The sequence below is a fragment of the Macrotis lagotis genome, chromosome X (genome assembly GCF_037893015.1).
Source record: "Macrotis lagotis isolate mMagLag1 chromosome X, bilby.v1.9.chrom.fasta, whole genome shotgun sequence".
NCBI lineage: Eukaryota > Metazoa > Chordata > Mammalia > Peramelemorphia > Peramelidae > Macrotis > Macrotis lagotis.
This window is the reverse complement of record NC_133666.1, coordinates 426,982,417-427,005,628: the sequence shown is the minus strand read 5'-3', so window position 1 is coordinate 427,005,628 and position 23,212 is coordinate 426,982,417. Positions and strand designations below refer to the sequence as shown.

The window sequence follows — 23,212 nt, the reverse complement described above, 5'->3', positions numbered from 1 at the left end:
AGGAATGGGGGCTGCAGGACAGGGCAATGTGTCCCTGAATTGAGGAAGACGTTGGATGTAGCCCTTTACACAGAAGTGTATCCTGGAAATTTTTTAAAAAGAGTATAGTGTTGTTTTTGTTTTTTAATTCTAAGCACGAGGAGCCTTCGCCCCTACTCCCCTCCGACCCAAACGCCATACCTCTGTGGTTCAACTTACCATACTTACAGTACATAAGCACGGTCCTACATATTCTTGCACATACACATACGCACCCATAGAATGCTTTGTCCTACCCACCCCATTCCTCCCTCACAGATGTGGCTCTGCACACTCCAGCTGCACACCGCCTATGGTTCGAGTAAACACTTCCAGTATTTCATAATCCAAAGAGCCTTGGGTGAAGCATGAGTGGGGGAGGAGAGAAAGAACAACACAAGACAACCCTAAGCACCTCCACTCTTTTTCCTTTGGCTTGTCAAGTTACAGCTGTGGCCAGCTTCCGTGGGGGAAATGATGCTGCTGTCCAGGGACCGGGTGAGGAAGGGAGCTGCTGTTACCCACTATCCTTTCCGAGGGGATACTTTTATTCAGTCTCCCTGGTATTCACGGTTCACTTCTCATTTATTCCAATCTAACCAACGTCTCCTCCCTGTTTTATGAAGCCGCCTCTTGCCGCTGCCTCCGTGTTTACCTCCAGCTCCCCACCCCAGCAGCAGCAGCAGCAGCAGGAGGCTGAGAGCGGAGCCCAGGAAGCCCAGATAGCTGGCTGGGAGTGGGATTAACTGCAGTGAGGACTTTTATTTATTTTCGTTTGTAGTCGGAAAGGGAGGGAGTGGAGAGCAGGAGTGAAGAGGTGGGAGTGGGAGGTGGCAATGGAGTGAGTGGGATAGCCACTATAGTAAGAATAACAATCATCAATATTAAAAAAAAATAGAAAAGCTGGGGGGACGCATGCGCATGGCTGGCGAGCCGCCGTCCCTGGGTGAGGAGCCCGCTGCTAACCCATCAGATCCAGGCAAAGATTTCCATCTGTCTCCCGGTCCTGATGGTGAAACTGTAAGTACCGATCTCCTCTCGCCCCAGCTCCGCCACCGCCGAGTTCTCCTCCTTCCTTACTTTCCCCTCCCTAAAGTTGCGAAACAAAGTGGACTACCTGCAGGGTGGGGAAGTTCTCAGGGCTGAGGCTGGGCTGAGGCGGGGGCTTGGGTTTCCAGTTTTATTTCCCCCCTTGGGGGCAAGAGGGTAGCTTCTCTTTGTGGAATACAACGTCTTTTTACCACAAGGAAAATATCCCCCCCCCCAAAAAAAAGAGGTGTACGGTGTCGAAGGGTCATTCTTTCCGTCCTTTACTTTCTCCTCCATTCAGTTTGAAGTGCTCAGATTTTTAAATAAGTTGAGTGTATTAGAGATGAGGGAGAGATCATTCGATCGATTATTCGTGTGGGTCTAGCTAGCGATTGCAGAATGACTCTAGTCTAAGTGGATGACTAGGAAGGAGGTGGGATGGTGAGGGAGCTGAATAGCTTTACATTTAAACTGCAAAATGCATTTTAACAAACTAAAAAAAACATTCCAGCAGCTCTGAAGGGGAGAAAATGATTCTCGAATTGGACAGTAAATGGGAGTGGGAGAGTTTAGGGGCAAGTGTTAGTAAGAGAGAGCAAAGCATAACCCTAGCCCCTCCCCCCAAAATACATTGTCTCTTCTGAAGAATATACTGCCCTGGAATGGGGGTGATGGAGGAGGTTGAGCTAGGTTGGAAAAGTGATGGAAGAAGTTTGAGGTCTCTGGTTTCAGGTATTCTGAGGAGGGCAGGACTCAGTTATTACATTTTCAAAGAGTTTTCTACTTTAGGTGTCTTAAAGAGTGAAAATCCAAGAACATTGATATACTGAGCTTCCCAGACATGTGAGATTGGGAGTTCCGGCAACCCTTCCTTAAACAAACATAAATGATTATCCTTCCAACTTCCCTCAACTGGAAGATTCAGAAGCTGGGAAAGAGCGACGAGTGGGACTGAAGGAAGTTTGTAAAGTATAGGAGCGGCAGAGAGGTGGCAGCTAAATGGTCTCGAGGTCACTGGCGTGAGGGGATGGGGAATGGGGGCTCCCAAAGACCAGAAGAGAAGTCTACCGTACAGAATCCTTTCCTCTGAAAAGAGTGCCCCCTCCAAGAACTGTATGAAACAAAAAAGGGACTCCTGAAGGCAAACTTTAGAGCTGGGGGGGGGGGGGGGGAAAGAGAGAGACAATAAGTGGGTTTCTAGAATTCGGAAGAGAAAGAACTCTGATCCAGAAACGTCCAGTAGGAACGAATCTTCTACTAGGAAACTAGACAAAGGTGAAAGAGAGGGGGCGGCTAGTGTTCTAATATGAACCCTTTAGCTGAAAGACAGGCAAAGGGGAAGATTATGGAAGGGGGTGGCGGGGGACGGTTGTTGAAGAGAGCGATCTCTTAGAGAGAGAATTAGCAAAGCGTGAGGCAAGAAGTGGTGCCAGGCAAGTGGAGGAGATGGAGAAGTTGCGACAGAACAGCTTTCCTTTTGGAAGTCAATGGGAAAACCCTTCCTCATTCCTTTCCCTTCTCAGCAAAGGGCAGAGTCCAATATTCATTCTTTCCCTCCAGAGGTCACTTCGTGGTGCTTACTAATTGCAGCTACCTTCCCTGCCTGCTTCAAAGCAGCCTCAATTACTGGGCATCATGAGGATTTCTCTCCTGAGTTCTTATGTTCATGCTCTTTCTCAGCCCTCACTGAGAAGTGGTCAGAGGATTTATTAGCAGTTATAAAGGATCTTTTCTTCCCAAAACATTTATCTTAGCATACCTGGTAATTGTCAAGGGTGGATTGCTTCTTCCAGGCTTCATAGCTGTACTTTCAGTGACTTTGTATTCTATTACCCAAGTGATTCATTTCCATACTGTATATCAGTTTTTTAAGTTAAAGGCAGAAGATTTTATATTTATAGGCAATTATTACAATTTTACAATTTTAACTGTGGGCAGCTAGGTGATGCAGTGGTTACAGCACCTGACCTGTCCACAGAAGACCTGAGTTCAAATATTGCCACTAATTGTGTGACCCTGGTCACTTAACCCTGTTTGCTTCAGTTTCCTCATTTATCAAATGAGCTGGAGAAGGAAATGGCAAACCACTCCAGTATCTTTGCCAAACAAAACCCAAAAAGGGGTCAGGAAGAGTGGGTACTCCTGAAAGAAAAAAAAACCAAAACACCTTAGAACTGGAAGAGGTCATTTGGAGGTCATTGTCTTCAACTTATTGCATTATAGATGAAGCCCAGAGTGGCTATGTGACTTCACCAAAGACACACAACTATCATGTATCTGAGGCAATAATTCAAATCCATATTTCCCTTACTCCAAGAATCATGTAGTTCTGTATCCTTTGAAAACTCGGCAATGTGGGTTGTGATAACATATCCATTGACTGTGACTATCAACTGAAAGTTACCAGAGATATGAATGGCTATTTATGATTTGTTACTAAAACTATTTTTTCCTCACCTCCTAATTTATATTCCTGTACTTCTGCCACTTTGTTTAGCCTGCCCAATGGATCTGAAATAATGCTACTGATACAAGCCAATATCTCTGAAAAAGAAAGAGTTCTGTAATTTCCTCAGTATAGGAGCATTCAGATGGTTACACAGAAAGTATGTATCAGAAACATAATCTGAACTTGTCTTCCTGATTCCAATACCCAATACTTCTTTACCTAATACCCACACTGAGAAAGAGGGAGTGTATGAAGCAGACAGACATGGTCCATATACTACTGAATTATATTTAAATACTTGTTTGTTTTTTTCTTTTTTTCAAGGCAATGGGGTTAAGTGGCTTGCCCAAGGTCACACAGATAATTATTAATTGTCTGAGGCAGAATTTGAACTCAGGTCCTCCTGACTCCAGGGCCGGTGCTCTATTCATTATGCCACCTAGCTGCTCCTATTTAAATACTTCTTAACCGTTGGCACTGCATTTATACCATAGTCTTCAATCTTGTTTTTTCTCTAAATCTACTTCTTATTTGTAATTCAAATAAAATGACTAGAATGGGGAATACAATAGGAATACTATTGAATCTTTTAAAAAGATTTATTTAATGGAGTGATTAGGTGGCACAGTGGATAGAGCACTGGCCCTGGAGTCGGGAGTACCTGAGTTCAAATCCGACCTCAGACACTTGATAATTGCCTAGCTGTTGAGGCCTTGGGCAAGCCACTTAACCCCACTACCTTGCAAAAACCTTTTAAAAAAAAGATTTATTTAACCATTTATTATATCTCCCCCGTCTCACTGAACAAATTTTTAAAATAATAAAACCTTCAGACTAGATTAGTAGTGCAACAAAACAAATCCCATGCCCAAAAATGTATTTCTCAGTCTTCATTTTAAGTCTATCACTTCTCTGGAAGGAGTTGGTGTCATGTTTTGTCTTCAGTTCTTTGGATTTATGATTTATCAATATATTGGGTTAGAGTACTAAAATCTTTTGAAGTTATTTTTCTCTACAATTTCATTTTCAATCTATAAAAATTGTTGTAATTCTGCATGCTTCACTTGGTATTAGTTCATAGAGATCTTCCCAGTTTCTTCTGAACTTTTCCATTCATCTTTTTTTATGGTACAATAAATTCTATGACATTCATATACTATAATTTGTGTAGCCTTTCCCAACAAGAATGCTATCCCCTAGTTTCTAGTCGGGGTTAATACAATATAATACCTATTGTAAACAGTACATACAGTTTTTTTTCCTTTTTCTTGGATCTTTTTGGTAATGACATAGTTAATCCAATTTACTTGCAAATCTTGGCATCACTTCCCTGATGCCATGGTCTTTTTAGAGAACAAAGGACAAACAACAAACTCTTGGAGTGATAGGAGTGGCCTCATTGCTGGCAAGTTGAGCTACACAGCTCCCTCCTTTGTTCCTTCCTTCCTTCCTTCCTTTGATTGTTCGTTCCTTCCTTTTTCCTTTCTTTCTTTTTCTTTTCACACACTTATGGGTGCTCTGCCCAAAGGCCTGGTAAGATTTCTTGTAGTTTATAGGCCCCCACTCACTCTGGTTCTCTTTGATTGACCAACAATGGGTCTCAGGCTAAGTCCACTTGGTTTCATTGATTGGTTCAAAATTCATGCAAAGAGCAATTGTTTCTGTCCTGAAGTCCTGAAGGTCTTTCCCTCCCAGATTGATTTGTAGATATAGATATAGATATAGACAGATATTGAACTATGCAAAAGAAGCTCTCCTTGCTTCTTTTCATTCTTACCTTAATCATTGAGAAATTCTTGGGGTCTTCACTTTCCAACAATTTTTTTCTTTTTTGGAAATGGTCATTCTTAGCCTCTTTGCCTCATCTCTTTCTTACCCAACTTAATGACTTGATTGAGTGTTGCTTCGGTTGCATCAGCCTGGAAAGGGCCTAGCTTTAAAAGACCAAAGTCTCCCACTGCATCCATCTTCAGTCCATGATCCATATCTAGCCAATTTACCCACAGTACTCTCTCTCAATCAAATCCATGGCATCATATCCTTGACATCATGTTCTTCTTCCAAAATTAAGGACAAGCAACAAGTTCATCAACCAGCATTTATTAAGTACCCAGCTAGTATCTGTCAGTCATTGAGCCAAGTGATGGGAATAAAAAAAGAAAAGATTCTCAAGAAACTTATAGTTAAACAACTACATACAAATGACATACTCAGGGTAAATTGGAGATAGTCTCAGAAAAGGCACTAATATTAAGGAAGACTGGAAAATGCTTCTTGGTGGGATTTTAGCTGAAATTTAAAATAGAAGTAGAAGAAGAAGAGGAGGGAGGAAACTCAAAGGACTGGAGACAGCCAATGAAAAACTCTTGGAGTTGGGAGATGAAGTGTCTTATTTGAGAACTGACCAAAAGAAAGGTCAGTGGTAAGGCATTTCAGAGTATTTGGAGCATAGGATATAAGAATACTAGAAAGGTAGGAAGGGCTTTAAAACCAGGTTTTTATATTTGATCCTGGAGGCAATAGGAGGCCCTTGGAATTCATTGAATGAAGGCAGGTTTGGATGGGTGTGATATGGTCAAATATGTACTTTAGAAAGATAAATTTGACAGCCGAGTAGAGAGTGAATTGGAGTAGGGAGAGATTGGAGACAGGGAGACCAGTCAACAGACTATTATACCAACCCAGGTGTGAGATATTGAGGCTCCACATCAGGTTGGTGTCAAGTTCATTGAAGACCAGTGATCAGTGCCTGTTTTCATACAGCCCTTCCAATATCTATAATTTTCTTTTTTTGTCATCTTTGTAAAATCTGATGGAACTGAGGTGCTTTAATGTACAGTTCTCTAATTTTTAGCGATTTAGAGCACTTTTTTATATGTTATTGGTACTTTGGATTTCTTTCTTTGAAAATTATTTGTTCATATCCTTTGATAATTTATCTACTGTAGGAAAGATCTTATTATTATAAATTTGAAGGAAGGAAAACTATTGCATATTAATCTTTTTAATTAAAGATTTTATTTATTTTGAGTTTTACATTTTTTCCCCTAATCTTACTTCCTCCCCCTGACACAGAAAGCAATTTGTCAGTCTTTAAATTGTTTCCATGTTGTACATTGGTCCAAATTGAATGTGATGAGAGAGAAATCATATCCCAAAGGAAGAAACATAAAGTATAAGAGATAACAAGATCAGACAACAAGATATCAGTTTTTTTTTTTTTAATTAAAGGGAATAGTCCTTGAACTTTGTTCAAACTCCATGGTTCTTTATCTGGATACAGATGGTATACTCCATTGCAGACAGCCCAAAATTGTCCCCAGTTGTTGCACTGATGGAATGAGTGAGTCCATCAAAGTTGATCATCACCATGTTGCCGTTAGGGTGTACAGTGTTTTTCTGGTTCTGCTCATCTCACTCAGCATCAGTTCATGCAAATCCCTCCAGGCTTCCCTGAAATCCCATCCCTCCTGGTTTCTAATAGAACAATATAGTATTCCATGACATACATATGCCACAGTTTGCTAAGCCATTCCCCAGTTGAAGGACATTTACTTGATTTCCAATTCTTTGCCACCACAAACAGGGCTGCTATGAATATTTTTGTACAAGTGATGTTTTTACCCTTTTTCATCATCTCTTTAGGGTATAGACCCAGTAGTGGTATTGCTGGATCAAAGCATATTAAATTAAGCATGTGGATATTTTCATTTTCCCCTAAAACTAAGAAAGTTTTAGTGAATACTCATATCTATTATTATTAAGCAAAAAGAAATATAAGAAATCACCCTGGTCAAACATATTTGACCATAGCACTTTGTCAGAGCTGAATTTATATACACTTCAAAATATGAGAGGTTCAGGCTTCAAATGCACATTTTAATACATTATACAGTTCATTAAGTGTTTTGTATTTTTAAAATTTTTTTCAATCAATTTCAGGCTATTCTTAACAAATTGTCTTCCATTATAAAGTGGAAAACTGATAAAGAGATGTTTCTTCCGTGTCAATTTATCATTCTAAATCATTTCAAATAGAATACATTTCTTCAGAATTTGAAATCCTATTTCAAGTTGCCTTGAAGTTATGTCAAATAATATTGAACTCTTCGTGTAACTTCCAGAAACAAACTGCATAGTCTCTACATTGCTGTAGAAAGTAACACTCTTCTTGTCTGAAGAGGATCCTCTTAGTGTGTCAGATGCCCTTCCCTCAGTGTTTTTATTTTACATGTTTTATGGGTATCTGTGTATCAAATTGCCTATTTACTACCCACTACTCTTAGTATATTTCTTATCCACCTCTTTTTCCAATCATGCATTTCCTTAATAATATCTTTCTAGGTGTGTCTAACCCTTGGTCTTTAGCAATATGTGGCCCTCAAAGCCCATTCATGTGGCATTATTACATTTTATTATTATTATGCTCATTTGGTAATATGGGCCACAATGTAGTCATAAATAAATATTAAATTTTATATGCAGCTCTTGACAAATTTTATAAGATGATGTGACCCAGAAAAGCTAAAAGGTTGAATATGCATGCTTTATACAATATCTTTCAAATAATTGATAGAATTAAACCGGAAATATATATATATACATAGAAAATGCATTCTGAGCCTTAACATAGTGAATATAAATTATCTTCTTTTAGATAGTTCTATAACCTGTTATCCAGCACCTCATGCTCTAGGTTTACCTAGACTAAGTTCAATGGGGAGAAGAGGAAGAAGTCTCAAAATCTCTACTTGGTTCATGTCCCTTAGAATTTAGATCATTTTGATCCCATCTAGGAATTTCCTTGAGGAAAAATTAGTCTATAGTTCAAGATGTAGATGTGGGTAAAAAAAATCTACTTTTGCACAATTAGACTTTCTAAATATATATCCATATATATGCACATATGTATACATATGTAGACACATGCATTCAGATATATGATAAAATTCTTATTTGGTAACTACCTATGAGATTACAGATCTCATAATGTGTATGCTTGTATATATCACACACACACACACACACACACACACACACACACACACACAAGTTTATGACTAGTTAAGGACAACTCTTTCTCTCTCTCTCTCTCTCTCTCTCTCTCTCTCTCTCTCTCTCTCTCTCATAAGTCTTATCTTCTACTCAGGAACCTACATAGTACTTCAGACTCTTAGGTAGCCCCTGTGATTAAGACTACCATGGAAGGAAAAACAGTGAATAGAAAAGACCCCTTTCTCTCTTGTGAGCCCTTCTTTCCCTTGGCACTTTGGCAGTCCCACAGGCTTATAGTGCTACCCTGTGGTTTGGGGTCTATGCCACAGAGGGAATTTTGCATTTGTATTTGCTAGAAAGTCAACCCCCTTTCCTTTTGGATTTGCATAGTATGAACATATCAAAGTGGTCTAGCTTTACTCCTTTTCTTTGTGGTTTAGTTCCTTGTTTCTCCAGTTTGGGAACCTTGTGCTTGCTTCAAAACCATGCCTTCATGCTGAGTAACTTCAACTTACTCAACTCTTCCCTTTTTAGCATTCCTTTGAATGTGAGCTCTCTGAGGGCAAGGACTGCTTTTTCTTTTACTTGTCTTTGTATATTCAGCACTTGGCACAGTTCCTGGCTTATAGTAAACACCTAATAAATACTTGTTTCCTTCCTTCCTTCCTTCCTTCCTTCCTTCCTTCCTTCCTTCCTTCCTTCCTTCCTTCCTTCCTTCCTTCCTTCTTTCCTCCCTCTCTACCTTCCTCTAGTCATCTCTCCTCTCCCTTCCTTTCTTTCTTCCTCCTTCCTTCCATCCCTCTCTCTTTTCCTCCCTATCTCCTTCCAGCCCTCTCTTCCTCCCTCCCTTCCTCCATTTCTTCCTCCTCCCCTCCAGTCCTTTCTTCTTTCCTCCCTCTCTCCTGCCTTCCTTCCTCTCACCTGCCCCTCTTTCTCTACCTCTTTCTCCCTTTGTTTTTCTTCCTCCTTTCCTTATCTCTCCCTCCCTTCTTTCCTTTCTCTCTCTCCTCCTTCTCTCTCTCCTACCCTTTCTAATTTCTTTTCTTCCTCCTTCCCCTTCTTGAGTTCAAGAATTCAACAATGAACAAGAATTCGGTATTTCCCAGGAAACTCCCCAGAGTCTGAGTCTAGAAATATTTGTCATCCCACCCAACACTCCCAACTATCGCTATTGCTTGTGATATGTGGTTTCTTATTCTCCTCAGGGCCATTTAGTATCTTTTTATTTGGGGGGCTGAGTTCCTTGCATGTTTCCTCTCTCCCCCAGGAGATAAGCTCACTGCACATCTTGGTTCATCTCACCTCTGATGTGGTTACCTAGTCTACTTCTTTGTCAGACCTGGTTGTTCCCTTTAGAAGTCTGAGTTCAAGAGTGATGCCCAATATTCTTGACTCAATAAATCTATCTGTATGTGGTGTTAATGGAGATATCCACATATACCACAAACAAGTTTTGGGGGTTTTTTAAAGACAGAACAAAGCACTCATCCTTTAACCTTGTCAAATTGATCAGACTACTTTACCCCATCAAGGAAATGAGGTAATCTTCTCTATGAAGATTCCATATTTAGTACAGAGGTCTTCAGTCTCCTACTAGTTGCATTGTCTAATTACTGCATTAACTATTTCATTAAAAGAAACTTTGAAAGCTATAAACAAACATGTCTTTGTATCCCTAGCACCTAACACAGTGTCTGAGGGCTCATAGTAGGTAATTTTTTTGATCAACTGGTTAGCTGATTGGTTGGTTAATACTACTTTGGTCTCACATTAAAGTGTCCTTAATGTAAAAAACCCATCTATTTAAACTCACCTGACTTTAACATATCAGGAAACTGAGGCTAAGATATGATAAGTCACTGTACAATATCACTCAATGGTAGAAGCAATATCAAGATTAGAAATTTTATCTATCTCCCACTTCAGGGTTTTTTCCACTACATCACTTTGGTGATTTCTTATTTATAAGTTCCCATATTCTTTAAAATATCTTAGAGGAGTAATGATGATGATATTATATAATGACGTGATAAAAGAACAAAATACAATCATTTGGGTTGGGGTTTTTTAAAAAAAATAAAAATAGTATACATCTGCTTTTTCCACCATGGAAAAAGAAGATTACACCTTAAACCAATTTGGACTTCTTTATTACTTGACCTTTATATGGTCCATTGCACTAGTTAAAAGACAAGATCTAAAAATTTGCCTAAGGTTATCAAGCAAACTAGAAATAAACCAGAATTAAATTTTGGGGTCCATTCCCCACCATCCCAACTATCCAATTTGTTGCTTATCCCATACAATGATGGCAGTCATCAATTAATCCCCTGCAGTCCCAATATGATATCATAATTTCAAATTGGAATTCATTTTGATTCTTTCTCAAATTATGGAAGACATATAAGTTCTTGTAGAAAGAAGTTTTGTAACCATTTGGAGGGAAATGCCTTGGACATTAGAGGACTAGAGAAGGTGACAGGAACATAGTCCTATTATTATCCAATAGTCTATCCATAATTCATTGATCTTACTCTCTGATATTTAATAGAATGAATGAGAAATCAGTGTCCACATAGGTAATACTAACTTCTATGACAAGTAACAGTAACAGACTTCAAAAAGTATCTCTAATGTGAATATTTTAGGGATAACATTGAAGAATTTTTCAAACGAGTCTTTGGCATTGCAAAGTTATTTAAGGATATGATGTCTTCCAGGAAAAAAAATATTTTCAAAGAATTATGGTTGAACCCTTCAAGGAAAAAAAAAGCCAAGGTTATTTTTCCAATGAATGAGATGGATATTTCCCTTCTCATTGAATTTCAAGGACATTTACCACATATCTTCAGATGGATTCTCAGACCATGTCAAGGAACATGTCTTACTATTTCACACCCCAATGCGATCCAGTATAGGAGGCTCTTAAAGCATTATGAAAATAAGTCAGATTCCAATATGATCAGTGTGAATTATTGTCCAAAGTGAGGGATGTTATGAATTGGTACCCAATACACCACCAGATGAGTCATGATGTGAGCTAGTATTCAAACAAGTACAGTGTCAATCAACTCCTAATACAGTTTAGTATGAGTCAGAGCTTAACATTCAGTTCAATATGTGCGTGAGTCATTGACTAATCTGGCACCATGCAAGTCTGTACCCAGTAAGCTACACTGTGCTGTTAGAAAGTTTAGACAACATTGTATGTTGTGAGTCAGTTCATAATACCATTGAATGGAATTTTGGAGGCCATTCACAATAAGTGGGATGTGATTGAAAGCTTAATTACATGTAAGTATGATTGGAATGTGTAGAATGAATTAACTCGATCATTTTCTTAACTATTTGCACAGAGATTAATTATTAAATATAATTAATATGATCATTTATCCAAAATGATATGTTGCATGACTCTTCTCAATGAGCATTAAGACAATTGAACATCTTTCTGATCTGAGAGGCTTACTTTTTAATTAACATTAAATTTCACTTAGGGTTTGAAAATAATTTTTCAATACCATTTGTAATCATATAGACCAGGAGTATGCCTTTTTGCATGTGTCATGAACTCCTTTAGCAATCTGGTGAAACTTAAGGATCCCTTCTCAGAATAATGGTTTTAAATAATTGGAGAAAATGCTAAATTTCCCTTAGAGGTTAGTGAAAATAAAGATGTAATTTTTTTTTTCCTAGTGGGAGTCCTAACTTGGGATTCCACTGATTGTAGGGTGAGAAACTTCAATGTAGACAAGAGACTTAGGCAAAGCTATAGTGGGCTTGGATAGGATCCAATATAAGCACCATCTCAACTGTGGAAGAAAAAAGAATTCCTTCTTTCCTGCTCCTCTTTTTTTCTCTATTTCATCTGGGTTTTTGACTAATTGAAATGAAAGTCTTTCTTAACCATTTTCTGAAGCTGTATTTTGGCTATTAAACAGCAAGAAATATGTTTTATTTTCTGGCTCTGAAGTCAGTGAAACCAAACATTTCTAAGATAATTCCTCAATATTTAATAGCAGTTTTTGCCTTCATCATCCTTGTCACCCACTCTTTCAAGGTACACAAACTTTAGTGGAGCTTTGTAGAACCAATCTGGTCATTCATAGTACAGGAGGAACAAGTAATCATTCACTTATTTGTGTAAATCTATATATAGTTTAGAAGCTTAAAGAAACATTAGCTTGTACAAAAGCATATAAGATAATGGTTTGCTCTTAAAATACTTATATAATGTTCTCCTCTTTGTTCACTGATGATATCAAGTCCCAGAACTGTGGACACACAATTTTATTATTATAAGCAAATCTTTTCTTTCTTCCTTTCTTTCTCCTTTGTTTGTTTGTTTGTTTCTCTTTCTTTTTTATAATTATTCAGTTTTATGCGAAGAGACAGATGCTTCTTCATATTGAATGGAATCTTTTATACACAAGGAGTCAGATTATTCTAGGACTTAATGCAGTTCTAATTTAAATTTAGAAAATTTTAAAAGTTGAAAATAGAGGTGTAGTGTGTCCTAATGGATAGAGCTAGCTTTGAAGCCTAGAAGATCTGGGTTCTGATGCTATCTCTAAAACATAATGGCTGTTATTCCATGAAGAGATCCTTTAACTTTATGCAGATTTTGGCATTTCTGTAAGACTCCAAGTAGCTAATCTGAATCTATAGAGGGAATTTACTCAGGAGTTTCTTATACCAATGGAACTATAGGTCCAAGCCCTGTCCTTATCATCTTTGGAAAGAGCATGTGTTCTTTCATGCCACTGGGGTTTGTTTAACTGTGAATTATGAAGGACTGGGTTCAGACTCTCTTAGATTCAAAACTGGAAGTGCTTTAACAGCCATCAAACCCAACTTCCTCATGAAAACTGAGAACCCAAGGGATAAAGTCAAGAATCAGTAAATAAACATTTATTAAGGATTTACTATGTGCCAAGCTGGAGATTCAAAGAAAAGCAAAACATGATCCCTGTTCTCAAGATATTCAGTCTAATGGGGAAGATAACATGCAGATAACTATCTATAAAAAGGATATACAGTAAATCTGAGATAATAGAACACTAGAATTAAAGAAGATTGAGAAAGTCTTCCTGTAGGAAGTGGGATTTTAGCTAGAACTTGAAAGAAGGCAGAGAAACCAAGAAGTATAAATAAGGAAAGAACATTCCAGGCATAGAGCACAACCAATGGAAATGATAGTCAAGAAATGGAGTGGCTTTGAGGAGAATGACATGGAGGCCAGTAACACTGAATCACAGAGTATATAGCTGGAGGAGGGGGCTGGATATGTGAGGAAAGACAAGGTATTGGAAAGGTGGGGAAGGAGCAAATCTTGCAGATTTTTGAACAAACAGATGATTTTATATTTGACCCAGGAGGAAACCACTGGCCTTTACTGAGTAGATCTATATTCAAGAACATCACTTTATTTATTTTTAAATAAATATTTTATTTATTTTCCAATTATATGCAATAGTAGTTTGATAATCTTTACATACATAGCAGTCTGATAATCTTTATATTGTTTCCATGCTATACATTGATCAATTTGAATATGTTTGAGAGAAAAATCATATCCTTGAGGAAAAAATAAAATATCAGAGATAGTAAAATTATGTAGTACATAAGTCAACTTTTTTTTTAATTGAAGGAAATAATCTTTGGTCTTTGTTTTAACTCCACAGTTCTTTCTCTGGATACAGATGGTATTTACCATTGCAGATACCCTAAAATTGTCCCTGATAATTGCATTGATGGAATGAGCAAGTCCATTAAGGTTGACCATCACCCCCATGTTGCTGTTAGGGTATACAATGTTCTTCTGGTTCTGCTCATTTCGTTCAGCATCAGTTCATGTAAGTCTTTCTAGGTTTTTCTGAAATCCTATCTCTCCTGGTTTCTAATAAAGCAATAGTAGAAACATCACTTTAATAGCCCAGTGGAGGGTAGATTGGACTTGTGTCAGGGAGATCAATCAACAGACTCTTGAAGTAGTACAGACATTAGATGATGAGAACCTGTACCAGGTTGGTGGCTGTCCCAGAGGAGAGAAGAGATTGAATCAAGAAATGTTATGAAGGTAAAACTGGCATGTTTTAATCCATATGGACAACTAGCTTTAATTTTTGAAGTCCCAGAAGATCATGGACATGGAGTGTCCTTTTTTTTTTTTGCTTTCTGTGTGAGGTGTGAGAGTGAGGAGTAGAGGAAGACACCTGGATTGTGAGACCAGATGACTGAGAGAATGGTGGTACTCTCAACATAATAAGGAAGTTAAGAACAAGGTAAGGTTTGGGTGGGGAAATAATAAGTTCAATTTGGACATATTGCACTTAATAATTCTTCTGGAGATCCAGTTCAAGTTATCCAATAGACAGATAGAAATTTGAGAGTAGAAGTCAGGAGAAAGCTAAGGGCTAAAGAAGTAAATTTAAGAATAATCAGCATAGAAATGATAGTTTAATCCATGGGAGCTGATGATATTAGTGAAATTTTATACATAGAGAAAAGAAGGCCCTGAACAAAATCATATGGGACATCCATAGGTGAGACCTGGATGGAGATTCAGCAAAGGATACTGAGAAGAAGCAGTCAGATAGGTAGGAAGAGGACCAGGATAAAATAGTGTCCTGAAAATCTAGAGAGAAGAGAGTATATCAAGGACAAGAGGATGACCAGTAGTGACAAAGGCAGCAGAGAGGTCAAGAAAGATAAGGGTTAAGAAATTATATTGGGCAATTAAGAGATCATTGATAATATTAAAGAGAGTTGTTTTAGTCACATGATATGATCAGAAGGCAACCGTAGAGAATTAAGAAGTGAATGAGAAGAGGTACCTAAAATAGATGGCCTTCTCTAGGGGCTTAGCCACAAAAGGCAGGAAAGAGAAAGGATGATAGTGAAGATGGATGGCTCAAGTGAACATTTTTTGAGGATGGCAGAAACATGAACATGTTTATAGATAATAGGGAGGTGGACAGTAGACATAAGAAGAAACTTGGCAAATGGCCTCAGTTTTTTTAGTTTTGTTTTTTTTAAGTCAAAGTCCTTTGGAAGAGGGAAAGCTTTGGGAAATTTAAGCAAAGGTGAAAAGATTTGGAAAAGTTATTGTAGTAAGATAGTAATTCAATTACAGGATATAAGAGGATTGCCTTGCTACAGTGAGGGTCCAGTTGAGATTACATAATATAAATTTGTAGTGGATCTGATCAGCAAGGTTTAGTGATTTTCTTCAGCTTTATTCATCAGCATGAGCAGGAGAAAAATCAAAAAATAGTAGAAGTAATCCAGAATAAAATCAGCAATATAAGGGATAAAGAATTCAAAAGAAAAGGACAATAATAAAGTTGAATCCATTTACTAAGGAATCAAGATGAGGAAAGGAGTGAAGTACTGTAAGAGCAAGGAGATGATTTCTTGGCAAAAATACTGAAGTGGTTTGCCATTTACTTTTCCAGTTCATTTTACAGCTGACAAAACTGAGGCAAACAGGGTTAAGTGACTTGCTCAGGTTCATACAGTTAGTAAGAATCTGAACCCTGGTTTGAATTCAAAAAGATGAATCTTCCTGATTCCAGACCTAGTACTTTATCCACTTTACCATCCATCTGCCCCAAAGGTGTTTGAGGAAATATCAATATGTATATATTGAAGTTGCCTAATATGAAAACAGGAGTGGAGAGAACAGAAAGAGAAAAGCCAGGTAATGAACTCTTTAGGGAAAGAAGGGGGGTATTCCAGAAGTCAATAGTCAACAACTACCAGAATTTTGATTGGGTGGTAAGCACAGTTAAGCCAAAATCAAAGGAAGAGAAGTGATACTGAGTGGTAGTGATAGAGAAAGAACCTGGATATGATGAGGAGCAAGAAATATAAAAATCTCCACTCCTATGAATTCAGGAAGCAGAGGGAAGAATGAGGGAAAGTCAACTAGTGCTAGAAAGTTTGACCAAGGAGGTTATTATTGGAGACAAGTCTCAGTGAGAACCTGAAGTTGAAAAGAGTGGGAAAGGAAAGGATTTAAGTTAAAAGCAAGGAGAAAAGGCAACAGATGGTGTTACCTTCCAAGCAAGTAGTATAGAGAGCACAGTAAGATATAGGTAAGCTTTAGACATTAGGAGGTTGGATTGACACAGACAGTAACAATGAAGTGACTTCCCAAGATCATAGAATAAAGTCAGTGGAAAGTGACATTACCTGGCTTCAATCTAGATCCTCTAACTACAAGTTTACTACCCTCAAGATGACTTGAAAATGCAGAATTTTTTTAACGACTTACATGATTAATTTAAACATAATTAATTGGGATTTAGGGTATAAAATGTTTGCCTCTTCTTATTCCAGATACTTTTAAAATTTTCCATCTGTTTCCTTTAACAAAATCATGTTTTAATCCATATGGACAACTAGCTTTAATTTGTGAAGTCCCAGAAGATCATGGACATGGAGAGTCTTTTTTTTTTGCTTTCTCAAGTTTAAGCTCTCCAGGCTTATATACACAGTACAACTCCTCCTGCAAGATTTGTGCCAAGTAGGTATTTGCTGAGACATTAGCTGAGATTGAAAACAAAAGTATGATCATCCTTTGGCAGCAGTAGTTTCTTGAAAAGACAACTTCCCCCAGTTCTTTTGACAAATGTGTGGCAATCTGTTAAGAGAAGGCAGTTATGTAACAGCCTAGAATATGTCACATTTTCATTAGGATTAAATTTACAATAAGGAAATAGCCCACTTTGAGAACCTTTAAATTATTTATTTTTCTGGTCTTTCTTTGCTAGCAAGTTTAAAATATATTAGAACTCTATGACTGATATCTTAAATAAATTTGGCTTTTGGGGGATGAATGAAGAATATTCAGCATTTGAGCAATAGATAATTAACTCCTTAAAAATTACATTAAAATAAAGAACTGGAATAGAGTATGTAAATATCATGAATCTCAATTAAAAATATTTATTTGCCTACACAAAAAAACTTATCAAGTCCCTTTCTTGATAATACAGGTATTTAAAAAAGCAATACCTTAAACATCCATGATCTGGAAGGTATATTTGGTTAGTGAATATCATATCTGTTCTGAGAACCCCCAGAACTGGAAATGACTATTTGGGGGTTGAAATCCAAACAAATTTAATTTAAAAGGTATCTTGGGGTGACTAGGTGGTACAGTAGATAGAGCACCAGCCCTGGAGTCAGGAGGACCTGAGTTCAAATTTGACCTTAGACACTTAATAAATGCCTAGCTGTGTGACCTTGAGCAAGTCACTCTTTTTTTTTAGGTTTTTGCAAGGCAAACAGGGTTAAGTGGCTTGCTCAAGGCCACACAGCTAAGTAATTATTAAGTGTCTGAGACTGGATTTGAACCCAGGTACTCCTGACTCCAGGGCTGGTGCTTTATCCACTATGCCACCTAGCCGCCCCAAGCAAATCACTCTTAACCCCATTGCCTTAAATAAAAAAATTTTTAAAAAAGATATCTTGATGCCCTTTTGCATTGTATCGAATTTCATTAAAACTGAGCTCCAGTGTCCAAGGAGACATTGGGGTACAGTGGAAAAAGCACTGCCACTGGAGTCAGAAATCCTGTCTGTCCCTTACTGCCTATGTAGCCTAGGTCCTTCAGCTGTAAAACAAGGGTATTGGCCTAGATGACCTTTAGAGTCTCTCTTAGCCCTAAATGTGTGATCCAATACCTTAGTATGTTGAGTCCCCTTTCCCCAATTTCTATGGCTAATATTTTCAGTGTTCATCACAGAATGATATCTTATTAAATCTTATCATATGAAAGTCTTATACACTCTTCAAGAGTTATATATTACAGTGGACAGAACAATGACCCTGAAATCAAGAACTCATCTTCCTGAGTTCAAATATGACTTCAGACACTTATTAGTTGTGTGAGACTAAGCAAGTCATTTAACCCTATTTACCCCAGTTCTTCATCTGCAAAATGAGCTGGAGAAGGAAATGGCAAATCACTCCAGTATCTTTGCCAAGAAAATTCTTAAATGAGATCACAGAATCAGACACAACTAAACAGTAGCAGCAACAACAACAAAACACAATTAAAAATAAGTAACACCACTTTTAGGTCCTTTTGTTCCCCAATTTTAGAATTGTACATTGATGTATATAACTTTTAATAACTTTGAGAAAGAGGAATTTTAAAAAAATCAAAAATCAAAAAGACCTCTGTTCAGTCAAGCATCTTAAACATACTGAAGAATACCCAAAACATAAAGACTGTAGAGTCACAAATAGAATACAAACAACAGCAAAATCAGGAACCAGCAGGAGAGAATACGACATAAACCAGACCTGTGAAGATCTATCCTGGGAGCACTAATGGTAGCTTGAGACACAGTTGTACTCTGGGGTTTCCTATTAACCTATTTTAATCAACAACAGGCCTGCTGGAAAAAAAGATTCCAGACACACTTGCTAATGAGAACAAGCAAATGCCAGTATTTCCCTGATCTTGGTCAATACCAGTATTAATCTGGAGATTGGGAAAGCTGTTCATCATTTAATAACTGTCTGTAGTAAAAGTTAATTATTGTTCCTAGATGAGATATTTTTCTGGGAAAATTTCTTAAATATTATATATCTGAAGCAGAAAGACATGCCAAAAATAGGGTATAAAAGTACTTGATTTTGGAGTCTGAAAAAGCTGAGTTCAAATTTCACTCCCAAGATTTACTAGCTGTGTAACTTCTGAGCTGCTGGAAATTCTCTAAGACTACCATCTGATCCTTATGACCTATATGTTCTTGAGCAAATGTTTCAGCTTCTAGGAGCTTTAATTGATGAGTTGTACAATGAGGAGTTTTTGTGGTTCTTCTCTAAATGTGACTCCAAATCAATGGACTTATGAATAAGGTAAGCAGGCTGTGATACAATGTGACAGAGGGAATTCCCATACTGAGGAAATCATGGATCTTTGGCCTACTGATAAAGATATTATACTTTAATTGTTACCATAGAGGTTATTGTGAACTGAAAACCTCCATCTTTAATTTCCATTCAAGTGCTAAATGTCATTGGAAATCACTGAAAAAATTGCAAACTATATTCAATTTGAACATTTTTTATCAGTGATAATTTTGTTTTAAATAGAAAAATGAATCATGGTGAATTTAAGAGGTAAATTGATGCCCTCTAGCATTGTATCAAATTTCATTATAATCAGTCAACTCCCCCTAAAGATTATATAGAATGAACAGCAAGTGAATATAAAATATTAAGCAATTGAATTAAAGATACTATATCAATGAAACAGAGAACAATTCAAAAGCTATGCAGAATTTAAGTCCATGTATGATAATATGGTTCAGACTTAATGTCTATTTACTGAGGAAATTTGAAGTAAGAAATTAAAGTTGGAGTGGGGGGGGCATATACTCTTTTCTGGGTTTCAAGGTTAGGAAAAATTTTAGTAAGGGAATTGTGTCTTGAGTTGGACCTTGAAGTATAGGATCTAAAACGACAGAAAAGGGGGAAAGAGATTCTAAATAAAGGTAGAGTAGAGTGGTAGAAAAATTTGGAGTTAAAAGACCTAGATTCAGGTCTCAGCTTGAACTTATATAGATATGAGTCATGTAAAGTCAAGGAACCATTCCAAAAAAATGAAAGTTGAAGGAGGAGGAGAGAAGGGAACGCAAATTTATTAAACACCTGTTTTGAGAAAGAAATTAAATTCTTTATAACTACCTCATTTGATCTATACAGTCCCATGAAGTTTCTTCTATTCTTAAGATTCTATATGTATATTCTGAGATATATTAGAGGGTGCAAGACATTAAATACGTGGTTAAGTACTTTAAAATTTATATGATAGAAAGTGGAAGCTGTTGTAAGAGAAGTTACAAGATTAATGGATGAAGATAATAGAATGACAATAAGAATAAAAGATAGTGACAACAAGAATAAAATGGAAAAAAAAGAGAGAGATGAGAGCAATGGCAGAGCCAAACTCAACAGGTTTTGATAACATTGAAAATAAGGTCAGTCAGGAGGCAGCTAGGTGGCACAGTGGATAGAGCACCTGGAGACAGGGGTACCTGAATTCAAATCTGACCTCAGACACTTAATTACCTAGCTGTGTGGCATTGGGCAAGCCACTTAATCCCATTGCCTTGCAAAAAAAAAAAAACCCTAAAAAACAAACAGAAAAGAAAATCAGGGAGAGAGAAGATCCACAGACAATGCCTAGGTTTCGAACATGGGTTTCAAACAGAGGTGATGTGACTTACACAATTTAAAAAAAGATCCGCTGAGTCTAATTAGAGTCAAAGGGTCTATATTTAAAGTCAAAATATATTACTTAATACCTGGTGTAGCCTTGAGCAATTTTCTTTCCTGGGTCTCTAAGTTTCATCATCAGTAAGATGTTGGATTTGGACTAAGATGATGGGATGATTTCTATGATTATAACTAGTTCTGAGTCTTATGCTCCTTTCATAATAATAAAATAAGTAGAATTAAGAAAATAATATTCCCAATGACTACTACAACTCAGTGAAAAGAATAATAACAATAACAAAAAGACTGTACCCTGGAAAATTGTAGTGAGCAAGTTTCCCTGGAAAAGAGTTGAGAAAATGAAGCTCCCTCCCTTCTTTTTCAAGATATAGGGAATATAAGTGTGAAATATTTGCATGTATATCAGAGATTGTTGTTATATTCATTTGTTCTCCTGAACTGCCTTATTTTATTGTTACTTTTCTTTTCACTTTTTCTTTTTTACTTCTTACTTTTCTTTTTTACATCTTACAGATGGATCCCTGGGTAGCAGAGGAGTTACTGATATGTTAAGAAATGAAGATAATGTAAAAAATCAAAAGATTTAAAACATTTTTAAAACCTACAAAACTTATGATCCTAATTATTAATTTTAAGTAGGGAAATCAGAAAGATGAGTAGGCTTTGGTATTAGCTAATGATGTTTAGGTTGGCAATTGTATAAAATGAGAAAGCATGTGAACATACTTAAATCTGAAGAAACTTTAAGGGGGGGGTGATTAACAATGTTAAATGCAGCAGAGACATAAAGGAACATGTTGACTGGGAAAATCTCACTGTATCTGTGTGGGAGAATGTTGATGATTTAGGAAAAAAGAAGTGGCAATGAATTAGTGAAGTGCCAAAGCAAGATTTTCATGGATTTAGGAAGGCATTAATGATAAGGAAAAAGGCAATGGGTTTTAAGGATTATCTAGAATAATGGAAAGGTCATGTAAAAAAAATTAAGATAGGAAATATTGCAAGAATGTTTAATGACAGGAGCTGCTAGGTGCCTAAAGCATTGGCCCTGGAGTCAGGAGTACCTGGGTTCAAATCTGGTCTCAGACACTTAATAATTACCTAGCTGTGTGGCCTTGGGCAAGCCACTTAAACCCATTTGCCTTGCAAAAAAAAAAAAACCTAAAAAAAAAGAATGTTTAATGACAAAAAGGAAGGAGTGAATGAGGAGGGAGCAAATAATGAAAGGAATGCAGTTCTCAGGTAAAACGATAGGATCAAGAGTACATAAAATAGTATGCTGTGTGTGTTAGCAATGCTACTGCTTGGATCTTGGCTGGGATATTTAAAGAAAAGGTATAAATAGCTGTCTATCTTAGCTGAAGTGTTTGGGAATAATCATGATTATGTTCACCAGGAGATTAGGGTTTCTGGAAGAGCTAAAGCATCAGAGGCAAGGGAGGAGTTATTTCAGAGGTAAATTAATGAGTCTTGAGTCAAGGATAAGCCAGACCTGAATGACTTTGGGTAAGACTAAAAGAAGCTAGATATTCAAAGTTAAGTCAGGTCCCTGTAGAAACAACTTGATGAGCAACAAGGTACAGCTGTTCTCAGTTTCCCTTTGAGAGGCAGCTAGATGGTATAGTGACTCAAACTCTGGACTTGAAGTTAGGAAGACTTGGGTTCAAATTTGACTCAAACCAGATTTGAATTCTGTGTGACCCTGGGTGAGTCACTTAACAGCCTTCTGTCTTAGTTTCCTCAACTGTAAACAAGAATGATAATAGCTTCAAACCATCAGGTTTTGTTTTGAGGATCAAGTGATATAATATTTATAAAGCCTTGAGCATAATGCCTGGTTCACACACAGTAGGGGCCTAATAATGTTTGTTTCCTTCCTTCCGTGAGTATGGCAGTCATACTTAACCTGTCATATTAAAAAAGCCAGAACTTTGTATCCCAGATTCCTAACAGCATGTGCTGCTTTCTACCATTATCATCTCACTAGACCTTGTCCCCCACTCCAAGATGGGTTAGTTTTTAACATGACTTACATGATTAATTTAAACATAATTAATTGTGATTTATGGTATAAAATGTCTGCCTCTTCTTATCTCAGATACTTTAAAAATTTTCCATCTGTTTCCTTTAACAAAATCATGTTTTAATCCATATGGACAACTATAGCATGACAAAGTCATACTTTCCAACACTCATTGCCTTTATCACTGGTCTTTGACAGAATATTCTTTAATTACATTGATAGTACCAGACTTTTCTCTACCAATATTTCTCAGAATCTTCTCCTTTGCAATTCACATTATTCAAATTTATCACCAATCAAGATTCTACTGGTTGTGATCTATCAATCCTCCAAAACTCTCCTTCCTTCCTCAATAAATTCAGTGTCTGGTTCCTTCTCCAACCCAACTCATGCCTTCATGCTAAGGACTTCTATGTACATGTTGATGTTTCCTCAAA

General features: G+C 37.2%; 1 protein-coding gene across 1 annotated transcript in view; it reads left to right on the top strand.

The window, feature by feature from the left end:
* Positions 1-467: 467 nt before the first annotated feature.
* The window catches only part of RGS20 (regulator of G protein signaling 20), a 95,950-nt gene continuing 73,205 nt past the window's right edge, over positions 468-23,212 (top strand). Inside the window, exon 1 of the mRNA XM_074200103.1 lies at positions 468-1,038. Within this exon, the coding sequence (XP_074056204.1) occupies positions 934-1,038 (105 nt within the window). The 5' untranslated portion in view covers positions 468-933. The remainder of the gene's footprint in view (positions 1,039-23,212) is intronic.